We start from the raw sequence: 14698 nt of genomic DNA, 5'->3' as shown, positions 1-14698 counted from the left end.
ATTTCCACAAGTTAATAGCAAAATAGTTGACATAAACAGGCCAGAATCTTGTTTTTCTCTTGTTCTGCTCGACCGAACACCATTATCTACACCTGCAAATGGATCTTGTAGGAATCCAGAGATCTTTTAGAGATACCTGAACTTGCAGGGACCCCACAAAAAATCAATATGTTTTCTACAGCAGCATGTTCTTCCTCTACATTTGTAAAAGCTAGCCAGGAGATAAACAGCTTCCAAACTGATGAATAACCTATCCCAGGTCATCCAGAAATAAATAGCACTAGTTAATAACAGGCAAATCACAAACCGTGATAAACTCCACATTAGGGGCCTGATTCACTGCTGCTCATTCCCAGCTTTCGAGAATACACCTTACTGAAATGATTAATTCAAATTCAGTAAGTCCAATTTTGTGCAAATCAGAGAAGAAACCTTCAATCCTCTTCACTGTCTTTGAGTTACTTTCTTGCTCACAGAATTACTTGCTTCAGGTTACTCACAGCTGTACAAGGAGGGCAGAATATGACCCTGTATATCCTAGGGTCAGCCTGATTTGAAGGTGAAGCTGCTAATCATTAAAATATTGGTGTTTTGATGTGTTTTTCCCCTTTTCTTACACTCCACCTCTACTAGGTTCCTATACTAGGTTTGTATAAGATCGAGGAGAGGCAGTATGGAACAAGAAGCTGCTGCAGTACACTGCAATATTTATGAGGACTAAAAAGCACACTACCAATCAGGAACTGCATCAACACTTCTGTGATTCATAATAAAGTGACTGCAAACACTGGAGCTGCAAGAAAACTGTTATCAAAGGGTCTCAGGGACAGTGGTGATTAATTGCCATTGAGACATTGCCATTTATTTAGTTTTTAAATTGATGGGGTGTAAAGGTTTCTTTTGTTGTCTCTCACCTGTGTGGACTCAGAGGGTCCAGAGCTGACCTGGACAGGGTTCAGGACACTGGGGATGCCAGGGATAGGTCTCTGGGTAGGAAAAGTTGGAGCAGGATGGATGAGTGGAGGGCTGTGTCCAAAGGCTGAACCTAGGGTTTGCTGACGACTTATGATTTGCTGATGCATTTGCTGGAGGGATACTGGTGTAGGAGGGTATGTGAAACTCAAAGCAGGGCTGAATTTGGGAGAAAAATGAGGGAAGAGGAAGGAAAAAGATGAGTATCATTACAGTAAGGAACTTTACAGATTAAAACTTTAAAATATGTTTGATATCTTTAAACTAATTGAAGCCAGACTTCCCCCTCCCCCTCATATCCTTCTTCATGTCCCAGAGGATGATAAATCCTGATTTTAAATCCAGAGTTGCCCTGGATTTACTAGTGAGTACAAAAATGGTACCATAACAAAACATAACATTTTTTCCTAACCTCTACCAGGAAATCACAGAAAGCGGACTGAAATAAAATTCAGAAAAACTGAAATAAAAGGCAGGAAGTTCAATAACAGCTATTTATTGCAATAACAAACTTTATATAAAGAAAAAGAATGGGTGCCCACATGCTTTACAGTACTTTTATTGATAATGCAGTTCCCCTATGTTCGTGTGTAGGAAGCAGTTCCTTTAATCTTGGCTCATGCTACGCTTTTTCATATGTCTCTAGATCTTATTACAAGAGGAGAGAAAATCAATTGGTTAAATGTGTTCTGAACACCATGCTTGTCATATACTCATTTGTTTGCAAAGATGGAAAGCTCAGTTCATCCAGAATGTCACCTAAAGAATTTCCATCAGTGCTGTTTGGTTACAGAAACTGATGGATTAACCTTTCCCCTCTGAAATTGGTGATCAATGACAATGTAGAAATATTCCAATGGGAAAGCACTTCTCCTTCTTCCAGTTAAACAACATTAAATGTCTATTAAAGCCCATTATGTATGTTAATACCTGTCATCACTTCATTACTTCACTGTATTTCCCAGACCACAGTGACTTAGGGGGAAATTACACTGCCATGTAAGGACCTATTTTGTGGGTAGTGCAAAAGCATTCTTTGTGTCACACTTGAGAAATAAATGGTGTGGAACTAAATCTTCACACAGGAGTAAGAGATCCTCCTGTATTTGCCAATAACTTCCAATCATAAAGGAAAAAAAAGAATATTAATTGATTTAAAAAAATATACTGAACTACCAGAATTCAAAAAAGTCACAGGAATATAAAACATTTCATCTCAAAAGAGAGGGGTGTGGGCATTATACCTTCCAAGAATCAAGGATTCTTCTAATGTCAAATTTATCCAAGTTAACAGTCTGGAGCTTTAATTGCTATTGCTGTTAAGTGCATTAACTGAAAATACTATGATAACAAAAAGCCAAAATAATTTCAAGCATTTTAAGTAATAATTCTGCAGAAATTCTGTGTTCATTAATATGACCATACATTTTGTCTGTTTGACTACAATCCATAAAAAGTGATTCAATGTGATTACATTACTATTATTCCTGGTGAGAACTCTGCATTACAACAGTTCGCCCATTTAGGACAGAATAACATTAAGAATACCGTGGGAGAATTTTACTGGTCTTTGAGGAACTCTCTTTTCATTCAGCATTGTATTCTTTCTAATAAAGGGAGGCAGAAATGTAGTGAAAACAGTAATTGTTCACAGCAAGAGTTAGGGAGAAATCAGTAATAATATTCAGTTATTGAAGCTCTATAGTCCCTGCTAGTGTTCCTGTAAGCAACCATGAATGATTACAGCACGACTTAGCTAAGGTAGCCACTATGGATGATTAATAGGACATTAATCAAAAGATGCATATCAGGCTTAGAATTTGTTCACAAGCTTTCTTCTAATAGCTGATTTCATGTTCACTGAGCTCTGTGCCAGTTTGTTCAATTTATTCTTCAGTGTACAAGCCATTAATCAAAGAACATAATGATTTAACACCCCTTTTCCTTTTTAGTGAACAAACATTGCTAAGTGTAACTACTCTGGTCTGTTCATTAAAAACCACACAATTACACTGCCACAGATCAGGCTGAAAACAAAGCCTCTTTATACTATACCCCAGTGTTTTTTGCTTCCACACATACACTGTGAGTTCACCTCATACACTCAAACACTATACAGCACCATCCTGAAGATGCTGTCAAATTCACCAAGATGAACAAACACAACACACGAACAGTTTGGATGAGGTATTTTATTTCTCTGTAAGTGGTTAAAGCCTAGGACACTTCCACCCTTCAGATGAGTCAGTTTAAAAGAAAAAAATAAGTGAACTGATTTCACTGGCAGTTCCAAGCACATGGCAGCCTTTGGAAATACAGGTTGAGTTTTGGGGGTTTTTTGACTTTTTTTTCCATTTGACCATGCACAGCAATACCTATCTTTGCAAGTCCAGGTTCAAAACTTCCATAATTTCCTTCTGACCCTCCATGGTAAAAAGACAATTGTATGACTCAAGCAATGCAGTGCTTAAACATTAAATAAGTATACTTGCTATTCCCTTCCCTACATAAATTAAAATGGCCTCCACCGAAAGGATAGATTTTACCTCCACAAGATGTCCTTGTTATCTATATCTGTCTTCACACTGTACAAGGAGTATCCAGAAAGAGGATGCTAAGCCAGGCATTAACAAAATTGTAAAGTACAATAGAGGAAACAGACATCATCTTAGCAAAAGGTTCTTACCGGAAAACAGTGACACCAGCACTAGATGCAGTAAGACACAGCTGGACAGATGTGTTAGGGGAAGAAGGAATCCTTTTTTCTTTGGTATCTTTCTTTTACCCCGTGCTCATAGCAATGGTTGAGTCTAAGGGACTAGGATTTTCCTACGGAGCCTGAAAACCTGCACTTCATTCCCTCTACCTCCAAACTTCAAACATCTCAGAATGAAACAAAAAGGTGATTGTGAGGGAACAGGGGAATAGCCAGCACAGCCAAGGGGAGTAACTCAGAAATGGAGACAATGGTTTAGCCATCAGGCTGATTTCTTAAATAGCTCAGGTAGCTGCCTTCAAACAACAATTCTCTCCAGCGGTTTCTGGAGAGCTCCTCATAAGGCAAGTTGACCTGGCTGGGTTTAATGTCACTCGCATGCAAGATGTTGTCACTGGGCAGCCTGGAGGATTTTTCTGATCTGAACAGATAAGAAGGTTCTGAAGAGAACAGAAGGTGGTAGGTCTTTCTCTGCCTTTCAGAAACCATACAATAAAGTTAATGCTGAGGGCCAAAAGGAAGAAAAATAAATCAAAGCCCTCAACATTGCTGGCATGGTGTGCTCTAGTGGGAGGGGAAGGCCTGGATTCCTGCCCTCCTTCCCAAAGTTTTTCACTGCATTTTGTTCAGAAACTCCTGAATACAGGATGGATGGGGAATCTCTGTAGCCCAGAGCCCCATGTGATCCCTCTGCCTTGATCAGCAGCCATATGTCCTCCTGCTGGCCCTACCAAATTTACACTGCTTCCTATCTAGGCAGCCAGCATCAGCAGGAACGGTGGACAGTGGCACCAGTTGCCCTTGTTCAGTTGTTCCAACCATGTCTGCTTATAAATGTGCAGCAGTGTCACTGAGGAACTACCTAAAATTGATGCCCAAAACCAGTAAACAAGACCTGAAAGTAGTAATTTTGAGACTCCAGAACTACTAAAACCAGCAACCAGTTTTTCAAAAGCAATGAGTAGTTCCAGAGGCCTCATTTTGAGTCAAGTTTCTTTTAAGACAGTTTTAAGAGGTGGCATTTCAGAAAAGGAGAGCTTAAGACTTCCAAAATCCAGACACCAGAAGATCACAAGACTCCTGCTCCAATTGTTTATGTTTTCCAAAACACCAGCCACTTCCAAAAACTCTTGGATTCACAGAAATGTAAATGAACTATGAATCTTTTCCTTCCACCTACCTACTGAAATATGAAAATTTACACCACTGGAGGGAATTTCATTTGTATTTCTGTTACAGACTTTTAAATGAAACAGGAAAGGAAAAGAAGACGAAAGCATGTATGGCCACTAAAAATTTCATGCCAGTTATATTTTTAGTTGTTGAGTTTTATGAGGAATAAGGGTTAGAAGAAACATGTACAATTTCTGCTTTAGCATTCAATAACTCATATACACTGACAGAAAAGCCCATCAGTGATATCATTCTTTTTATCATACAGTGGGCTTCTGTGTCTTTCTGTCTGTCTGTCTCTCTTCTCCTCATCTGCAAAGTCTCAAACCCTCTTCACTGGAGGTAATGCAGGGCAGTGGACTACATTGCAATTACATGAGCACATCAAATTTTAAAGAACAGACTTCAAGAAGAAAAACAGACATTATAATCAAAACCAAACTTTGTGGCTGCTTTGTGGCTGTCCGGCTAACAAGGTCGTCTAGTTTCTGGTCACAGCTGTGGAATTTACCACAAAACATCTGTGAATTAAAGTCAGGAAAAAAACCTTCTTCCCTATACATTGCATAGGTGTGCCTAAGGAGGCAAAAATGCTGAGGAGATTCCAATTTTGTAAATACTGCAAGGATTGTCTCACTGTATCACAGTAATTTTATTCCCAAAAACTCTGAAGGCATCCTCTTTGGGTTATAAAATGCAAAGTTCTGCAAGATCTCATGCATGTAAATCTTGCACAAGTATCTGAGTGCTTTCCCCTTTCTGGTTCTGCCTTTGCAAGGTTTTAGGACAAGAGTTTCCCAAGCATGTTAATGAGAGAGCATTTAATGAAAGATGTAGGGGAACAACTTGAAAGAGAGTAAAAAAAAAAGCATTTGTGGTCTTTTAGAATAGCTGCAGACATAGCCAGCAGGTTCATATGTGACTAGACAAATCCAAAGACAACAGGTCCATACTGAAATACTGAAGGGAACAAGCAAGAGTGTATACTTTGGGGTTGCTAACCTGAAGAACACTGATGCTGGAAGAGCACTAAGAGAACAAAAGTGAACAAGCTGGGGGGGGTTCATGTGCTTCTTAAATAGAATTCCCTGTTTGCACCATGAGAGACACACAAACTAGAGTAACACCTCTAGTTTGACCCAGTGGGATATTCCCGATGTTTTTAATAATTTTTTCTTCATTTTTAAACTTCAGAAAGATAAATTTGTTTCTTTGGGGTATCTTTATTTTTTCATATAGAACCATATTTTGTTTACCATATTAAAAGTTTCTTTCCTATCCTCTATCTTAAATATTTCCTGTGTCAACTTAAGATCCAAAGCTTTGCTATTCTATACAGCACTCATTATCTGCCTTCCCCTTCCTCTCTTTTCTTTTTTAGTTTAAATTATTTCTATACTTTCTTCCTGTCCAGTCTGGAAAAAACAGGTAAACTCTATTTCAACTCATCCATATAATTTTTCAGGCCTCTGATCTTTTTCTTTGCTTGTCCTTGTCATATCCCAACTGCCCAACATCTTTTGAAATAAAACAATGCAGAACTGGTCACTGGACAGGAATATGGGGCGTTAGTGAGACACACTGTGTCTGTCTAGATCATGGAGCAGGAGAGGGCTTCAGGCCTTTTGGCCTTTGAAGGGTCTTTGATGTCTGGGTGGTGCATTCACAATCCTAACATTCGCTTCATGAGGGAGGGTGCAACCAGCACTGCAAGGATACATGCAGGCCCTTCCTGACTTGTGGAAAAGCCTTGGCACTCCCTGTTTGCTCTACAGCCTCCATCACTTGTTCTTGCCATCAGGGACCTACACTAGACAGACCAAATTATACAAATCCCTCCAAAAAGGACCCCAGCTCAAGAAAGGGCTAAGTAATTTGTAGGTGGACTGCCTTCCTGTTCACTAAAGCTGATCATCACAAACTAGGATAACACCTAGTTAATGTTAAAATGCACTTCTGTTTGGAGCAATTTACCCACAATATATGTAATACTCATGCTCAAATAGGTACAGATGTCACCACTTTGTCTCATTATCCCTTTAGAGTTGCATGAAGCCTGTGGACAAGGGAAACCGAGAAATCAGGGTTAGTAGGAAACTGCTGATGTTGGAAGATTATCCGGACTCACTGAATTCAATGATGTTTTGATCCTTAGACCAGGCCAGTATTTCACCTTTAGTTTTTAATTTACATTTTCAAAGTCCTTATAAATTGCTTAAGAAAGTTGTTAAGAGGCAAACAAGCACCTTTACTGTTTGGATGGACCCAACTACTGTTCAGGAAAGCACCTCTTAAATACTTCTGAAGAGAGACTGACTTCAGCAAGTTCTTAAGTGCTGTCCTAAAGCCTGGGTCTTACAGACACAGTAATCTCAACTGAAGTATGTCATAATACAAGTAATGAGTTAACAGCAGTCAAATGCTGCTTTTCACATGCTCATATTTTTCTTAAAAAATAATACCTAATAAAAGAAACAGCTTCATTCATCCCATGATAAACTGCCATGTAGGAGCCACTGTAAGCATGTAGGAGCTTACATCTGTAAGCATGGCTGGGAGCTGAGCCATGGGTGCTGAAGGGATCTGCATCAGCTGACTTCATGCATTGAAGTTTACATAGATATTTTGATGGAACAATGTATATGCATAAGATGCAGCCAGGAACACTGCATACTCAGATGTGAAAAGCTGTGGACAGTCAGCAGGACAGACTCACAGACTTCAGCAGAGGTGTAGAAGAAAACAAGCCAGTGAGTTCTCCTTAGACAAGGATGCAGAAGATAAGAAGCAACCAGTAACAACATGAAAGAATACCATCTCCTGTTGTTTGAGTTGGCAGAAACAGGAATTATGTATGTTCCTTGTAAACACACAGGAGTGAGTGAAAAGAAGTTTCCAACTCTGTCCTCTACTTCTCCTCATGGCAACAACCTGCTAGAGTGAATGTTGACAAATTGCTCAGGACACATGAGTGACAAATCACTTGGCAACCTTGCAGCCCTGAAGAGATTTGTGAAACTCTTATTGTTTCAAGTATCTTAGACACAAACCAAACCCAAATAGCATTACACGAAGAGAGACTTTAAAATGCAACTTCTGTTTGGAGTAATTTACCCACAATGTATGTAATACTTTTACTAAGAAAAAATTGTGCTTTAAATTCTATTCCTCTCTCTGAATTTTTAACTGACAACACTGTGCTTTGCATAGGCAATGCAGAAAAGTCATCATTAGTTTTTATGTCTTGCTGTTCAAGTACAGGGGAAAACAACACCAAATTTTGACTATGAAAGCAGACATAGTGTGATCTTGAATGCAGGTATGAGACTTGAAATCCTTTGAAAAAATATTTCAAAAATGACTTTCAAATATCCCTTTGTATTTGTAATGTTGACACATTGCATTAAAAATCATTAACTTAGAGAAAAGTAATCTAAGTTAATTGGTAAAACGACATATTCTGCATCTAATAAAGTAGAGCATGTATTTTACTGTGTTTTCCAGTTTCCATCAGATAATAACCATCATTGTACAATCATTTAATTCACATGCATCATTGCCCTTTTTTTTTTTTTACTTTTCTATTACCAGTTTAAAATTACAGAGTGTGGTTTGTACTTTCTCTTCAACTTGCCTTATTATCTATTCTGTTGTATCTGCTAGGCTAGGTGAAATTTTTCTTCATGAATACACTGCCGTATCCAAAGTAAAATGGCATAGTTTCACTGAGAGCAATGGGGTCACACTGATTAACCTTATGTGCTCAGACAGCACTGTCAGCTTTGTCCTTCTCACTGGATTATGCCTGTGAAAGAATTCTTAGTATCCTAACTGGACTTTGTATTAATGGTACCTTGGATAATTTATCTGTGCTCCCTCCATGCAAGTTCACGCCACTTCTAGCAAACATAATTTTGAATTAGATTCATGGCTAAGCACTTTCAGGCTTCTAAAACTGGTATAATTTATTACATTCAAAGTGCTAATTAATACTTGCTTTTAGGGTCTGAAAATGAAGTAATGAAGTGCTAAACTCCAGCACACTTGTATTGGCTTGAGAACTTTCCTGGAACTAATATTGCTCTGGGTTCAATGAATGAGTTTAAACTCTTTTAGTAACACTGAACCAGTCTAGAGCAAGTTGTTTCAAATGGATTTTAATTACAAGATCTGTGACATACAGATTTACAGGCATGTGTACATAGTCTCATACCTGTAAATGTAAATGTGCACGCAATATGTGCCTGTGTAGTCTGCATTCTTTCTGTTGCCCAGCTCTTAGATTTTACACTTTCCAAAGGCAGAATTCTTGCCATTCATGTCTCTGGTGTTTCTGGTGAGAAACATCCACCACTTTCTAATGCAAGATGTAAGTGACCTCTGAAACAATCTTCCTGAATGTCACCCTCCTATAATCTACATGAGCTTTGTGCAGGAGGCTAGCTGCATGGCTATATTTTCACAGAGCCTGATATAGATGCAACTTTCTGTAATATTGGTGAATTTCACTCTTATTCACTTTGTGGCACTTCTCTGCCATTCTTGAAAGAAGGTATGAAATGAAGCTATTATTGCAGGATAGAGCATTATATTCCATTCTCTAGATTAACCATAGTACAAGACCATGGAGAATAAAGCCCTATATTGCACATATGTGAAGGTCTAGTTATAGTAAAACTTGTTTCAGTGGGGTTACAATTTGACTCAGTCTGAACTGAAATAAAGCCTTCATTTACATGTTGCCTACAATTAATCAGAAAGCTTTTAATGTAAGAAAGGCTTTCAGTCAAAGTCAGCGCTGCATCTAACTTAGGCAGATCCCAATGAGTGATAATAAAACAACAAAACACCTATATCGCTGACATAATTAACAAACTCTTTATCCTACACATCCTATCATAGGAGCTTCTTGCAAAACATTGTTTTTAATGTATTTTGTTCAACCTGTGCTACGCTAAACACGTCCTTTTTAATTTCATTATCCAGCATTTGAGCGTGTCCTTTTACACAGATATAATTACAGAAATATACAAGAAATATACCTACAGTCTAAAACACAAAGCAAAGGTAAGAGTTAAGTAGCTGGATTTAAGCAAAGGTTAGATTCAAATTCTCAGAGGGGGTCTCCTGTTTCATAGAGCAATTGTCAGCAATCTGGGCATGGAGCTGAGAAATGAAAAAATTATATCTGCATATGTGACAAAATTATTTTCAGCAGCATGGTGAAAGCTAAGTGGTTATCTTTAGAGCCCAGTATGCTAGATGAATGAGCAATACTGATAGCAAGATGCATATCAATACTGAAATGGAGTCAGAGCTACTCATACACTGGTTCTAAATTAACTGAGACAAATGACAAGAAGTGCTTGCTTATCTCAATGCAGAATTCAATGAAGGAATTAAACTTGATCAACATGAAGCTATGGCAAAAGCATGTTAGAACAATTAGGTGGAGAAAAAACAGAAAAAATCATTGTGCATTTAAATTCCTGCTCCTCCCCTGGAATATTATTGCATGTAGTAGAATGAGACTTTCAAACAATATCAGCAGAAAAAACAATGCAAGAACTCTAAGGAGCAGACTGAAAACAACATCAGAAAAGAGATGAATAAGAGGAGACATAATAAAAATATATAAAATATTGAATAAAGAAGGAGGATTGAGAACATGAGGGCTTCCTGTCTTATAACTGAGACATTCTGTTAAACTCAAAAACTGGGTAATTTAAACCTGATAAAAGGATACTCTTTCCTTTTTTTTTTTTAAATAGAGTGTATAATGAGACTGCTGGGCTCTCTGCTAAAGATACTTTTCACTTTTCTCTATTAATAACTTTTTTCGTTTGGATATCAACTCTATTTTAATTTCTCTCTTTATTTTCTCTTTGTGTTTGCAAAGGGAAACTGGAAAAATTATTACGTAGTCACTCATCTCTAGATACAACACACTGACTCATTATACAACAATCATTCTATACAAGGAGCTTATATGAGATGAGGAAATAACTGAGAATACAATACCTGCTTGCAGAAACACAACTCTTGTCTTCCTCACTGATGTTAATCCATTGCTGTCTAAGTTCATTCTACAAACCTGGCTATCCCCTTCTAGCGCTCTTTGTGAAAGTGTCTTTGCCACCATTCCCTGACGCTTCAGATCAACCCAGAGCAAAGTGACAGGAGCCAGAGCAGCCAGGGTCTGGCTGTAATTAACCACACTATGTTAATTGTTCTGATGCTATCAGGGCATGGAGGAAAAAATAAAGTGCTACTGTGTTTTCTCGGTTTCTTTCAAACCTTCAAGGAGACCCCAAAGGGCTCTTGTGCTCACATGAAATTGAATTTTCACAGGTTATGAGATGGCTAAGTTACATTCAGAGTTATATCTGCCTAGACCCAAAGAAAGTCACTTGAAGTAGGTGGAACTACTGACTTAAACACCTTGGATCTGACAAGAAATTCACATCACTTTCTGAAAACTGACTTTGTAATTTTGGTATGACAGCATTGCCAAAGGACTAGAAGTTGTAAATTTCAAATCGTAGAGCACATGAAGTCCCAGCCTCCTTTGTTTATTAAAGACCAGTTAATCTTTTGTAAAGGTTTTGAATCATTACTCTTAATATCATGGGAAGTGATTACCCCCTCTATACTCACTCTAAACCATGCTGTCTCTCAAAAAGAAGTGCTACTGAAGTGCAACATCTAATAATTGTCACAGGTAGCAGATATAATATTAAGTACGTCTTGACAAAGGATTAATAGCAGGGGTGCTGCACTGCAGGACTGAGGCAGGTAACCAAATGAGTAAATGTCAAATGAAGGATTATCCTCATTTGATGCTCTTTCACACATCTCCTTTCTGCATAATCTCTCCCAGCTGAGACCTAAACCAGGTGTTTTCAAATGCACAAAGCAGAAGCTCTACCTGGTGTGCAAAAGGAGATCCACTATTAGCTGTCAGCAGGAGTGTCATCTCCTTTTCAAGCACTCAGCCAGTAGTCAGGATACAGCACTACACTGCCAGCTGACAATGGCAAAGCACCCGCCAAGCGGAGCTCTCTCTGGATTGTGCTGAACTACTAGTATTTATTATTCACTCTACAGTAGTACCCATGTCAAAGACCAGAGCCCTTCTGTGCTTGACTTTGTACAAACAGAGACCAAAATGTGCCTCTTTTCACCTGATTTCATCCTCAGCATCCCACGGTGCTCATATAGAGGATCCAATGCTGAAAAGCTGCATGAAGCACAGGACGTAATCTTTCAGCCTCTTTTTTTAGCCAATGCAAAGACCAGTGAGGTCCTCGAGACACTTTCTTAACATAAGTAGTATCTTCACAAAAATGGATGTAAAAGAGCATTGAACCCACAAAATTAAACATACCAGAAGTAAACCTGCCCATATCTTCATGTACTGACTCATCAGCTTTTAGTTATGTGACAGCACAACCCTTTCCCCCTCTGCATGATTCTTAACTCATTCTGTCCACAAGACACATAGTAGCCTTTAGCAAGAGGCCCTCTGGTACTTTTCTTCTCTGTGCCCAGAGTAATGCCCACAGGGCTTCCTTCCCTTGTATTTAAACCATCAGTGAATAAATAATTACTGACACCCTCCTGAGCTTCTCCACTGTGCTCATCACTGTATAATCTAACTGCTTCACAAAACATTAACGCTTTCAACCTCCCTCTGAGGTGAAGGGGAAGGATTCATTTTGCACAGGAACATGAATCAAAGAAAGATGGAGGCAGAAAATGTCACTCCTTGTGGTTGCCCAATTTCAGGCAAGAAGATCTGGGCTAGCTAACATGAAACAGTATACAAAATGTTCAAAACAGCTGTCAGTATCTTCAAGTCATGGCTGTGAGCAATTTGACTCCTCTGCAAAATTAAGTGTGGTAGGCTGGGACTCCAGAAGACAAACCGAGCCTGGTGGTCACCTCTGACTAGTTCAGTTTGCCCAGCATCAGTCTGGAATTGTGTTGCAAGAGCACAGTCTGCCCTCCAGGCAGCAAACAACCAGGTATGAGGCTCCCTCCTCTTTTAGGCTGTCTGGGACAGGTGAGGCAGTGTCCTGTGGCTCTCACCGATCCACAGAGGATGTTCAGGCTGCTCAGGCTGTGCATTGAAGAAGACAGAGGCCCTATAAAAACTGTGCAACCCTGAAGTTAAAGATGGTATCAGAGCACAATCACAAGGGGGCAGTACATTCATTCTCTGAATGACCGGCTTCTGCGCGCTTTATTTTGCAGCCTTTTCTCTCTTCTGCTGCAAGTCTATGTTGTTTTATAGAAAGGCATTTTGTGCCAACTTGCTTAGCCTGTACAGTTTCTGGGCTGACTCCAGTCTCCTCTAAAGACTGCTTTCTGTTTCACAAAACTGTTATGGCTGGACAGATAGCTGAGCTTCCACAGGCTTCCCAAGGAGGTACCAGAACTGCAGCTGCAGGGAAAGGTCCTCCTTCCTATCCGTGGGGCCTGGACTGGAACATGCTGAGTGCTTAGTTTATTTAACACATGCTAATAGAAACCTCTTAAGGGCTTATCACTTGGCTAAATGGGACAATTTCTCAAGAACAGCAAAGATTACATCTACATCATCTAGGCAACATTCCTGGCAAAGTTCAGCTTCCCAGTGAAAAGGCAATAGTTCTTCTAGTTTGCACAGAAAAATCTCTTTTTCCCTAACTTCATTTGGATAAATTAATAACCTTGCTGATGTTTTTTGGAAATATTCAGCATTAGATAGGTATTTACCATGAAAAATGCTGGACTAAGTTAAAAAACATAGGAAACAATACCAAAAATAGGACTGTGTAATGTTAAGTATAGCTAATGCTACTGATACTATCGAAAGTAGAAATCCTTCCTGTCTTGCAATTCCATCTAGTGGCTTGCTGAATTGTACCATTTTCTTGCAGCAACTCCAATGACGTTAACCTGCAAGTTTCCAGAAGCTGGATTCTACACCCGGAGATGTTTTTTTCTAGACTTTGATCATGGGTGCTGACAGGATATTAAAAGGGATGAACCTATGGTTTTATTCAACGCAACAGTTCTTGTGCTGAATGCATTATTTGCAAGACAGTGAATATTAAATTAGGTTTTACTGACAGTCCTGTTGGCATTTAGTCTTGGAATTTATTAAGGCAATGAAATGTGGTTTGGGTTTAATACCTTACATCACTGTTTATTTTGGTTTATTTAGAGAGGTCCACACAGGAGAAGTTAAAAGGCACCAACAGAGAGGTGAGTTGCAAAGCAGGAAGAAGAGCTCTCCCTTTCCTTCCTTTCAGCTGAGAAGAATGGAGGTGTACATTTCCAACTTTGCATGCTGAATGGACATACTCTAATAAAAATGAAAAAAAAAAATCTTAATTCAAAATCATGTGAAATTTTGTATTATGCCTTCCTGGGAAGTATGACCAGGAAGGGCTGAAAGCTTTGGTCAACCACAGGTTCAGTCACATAAGCATTGCTTTCTTCAGTGACACCAGTTCACAAGACTCACTTTGAAGACTCCTAGCATCCTTACTCAGTCTTTGCCCACAACTCCCTCCAGTTCCACAACTGTCTTCAACAAAACCATTCGTCTGACTCCAGCTTTGCTTTGGAAGAGTAAAAGGAGAGAAGACTTAGTCCACTATAGAGACTATGCCAACTTTCATACACTATTTGCTTTACCACAGTTACAAGCTATGGGAAAGGAATTTAGTTATTAAGTGCCATCCTATCTTAATGACAGTGCCGATAGCACACCTCCACTGCTGCCAGACATTGACATAAATCACATTCCTCGTTAAGGAGCTTCATAACTGGAACCATGGCTCCACT

The 14698-nt window shown here is 39.1% G+C and overlaps 1 protein-coding gene across 3 annotated transcripts in view; it reads right to left on the bottom strand.

The window, feature by feature from the left end:
* The window catches only part of GLI3 (GLI family zinc finger 3), a 202698-nt gene that overhangs the window by 38779 nt on the left and 149221 nt on the right, over positions 1 to 14698 (bottom strand). For all 3 annotated transcript variants that reach the window (XM_053986985.1, XM_053986982.1, XM_053986983.1), the window contains one exon: positions 915 to 1131. In XM_053986985.1, the coding sequence (XP_053842960.1) occupies positions 915 to 1131 (217 nt within the window). The remainder of the gene's footprint in view (positions 1 to 914; positions 1132 to 14698) is intronic.

The sequence above is a fragment of the Vidua macroura genome, chromosome 1 (assembly GCF_024509145.1).
Source record: "Vidua macroura isolate BioBank_ID:100142 chromosome 1, ASM2450914v1, whole genome shotgun sequence".
Taxonomy (NCBI): domain Eukaryota; kingdom Metazoa; phylum Chordata; class Aves; order Passeriformes; family Viduidae; genus Vidua; species Vidua macroura.
Note: the sequence above shows the minus strand (reverse complement) of the source record. Positions and strands in the feature narration are given on the sequence as shown.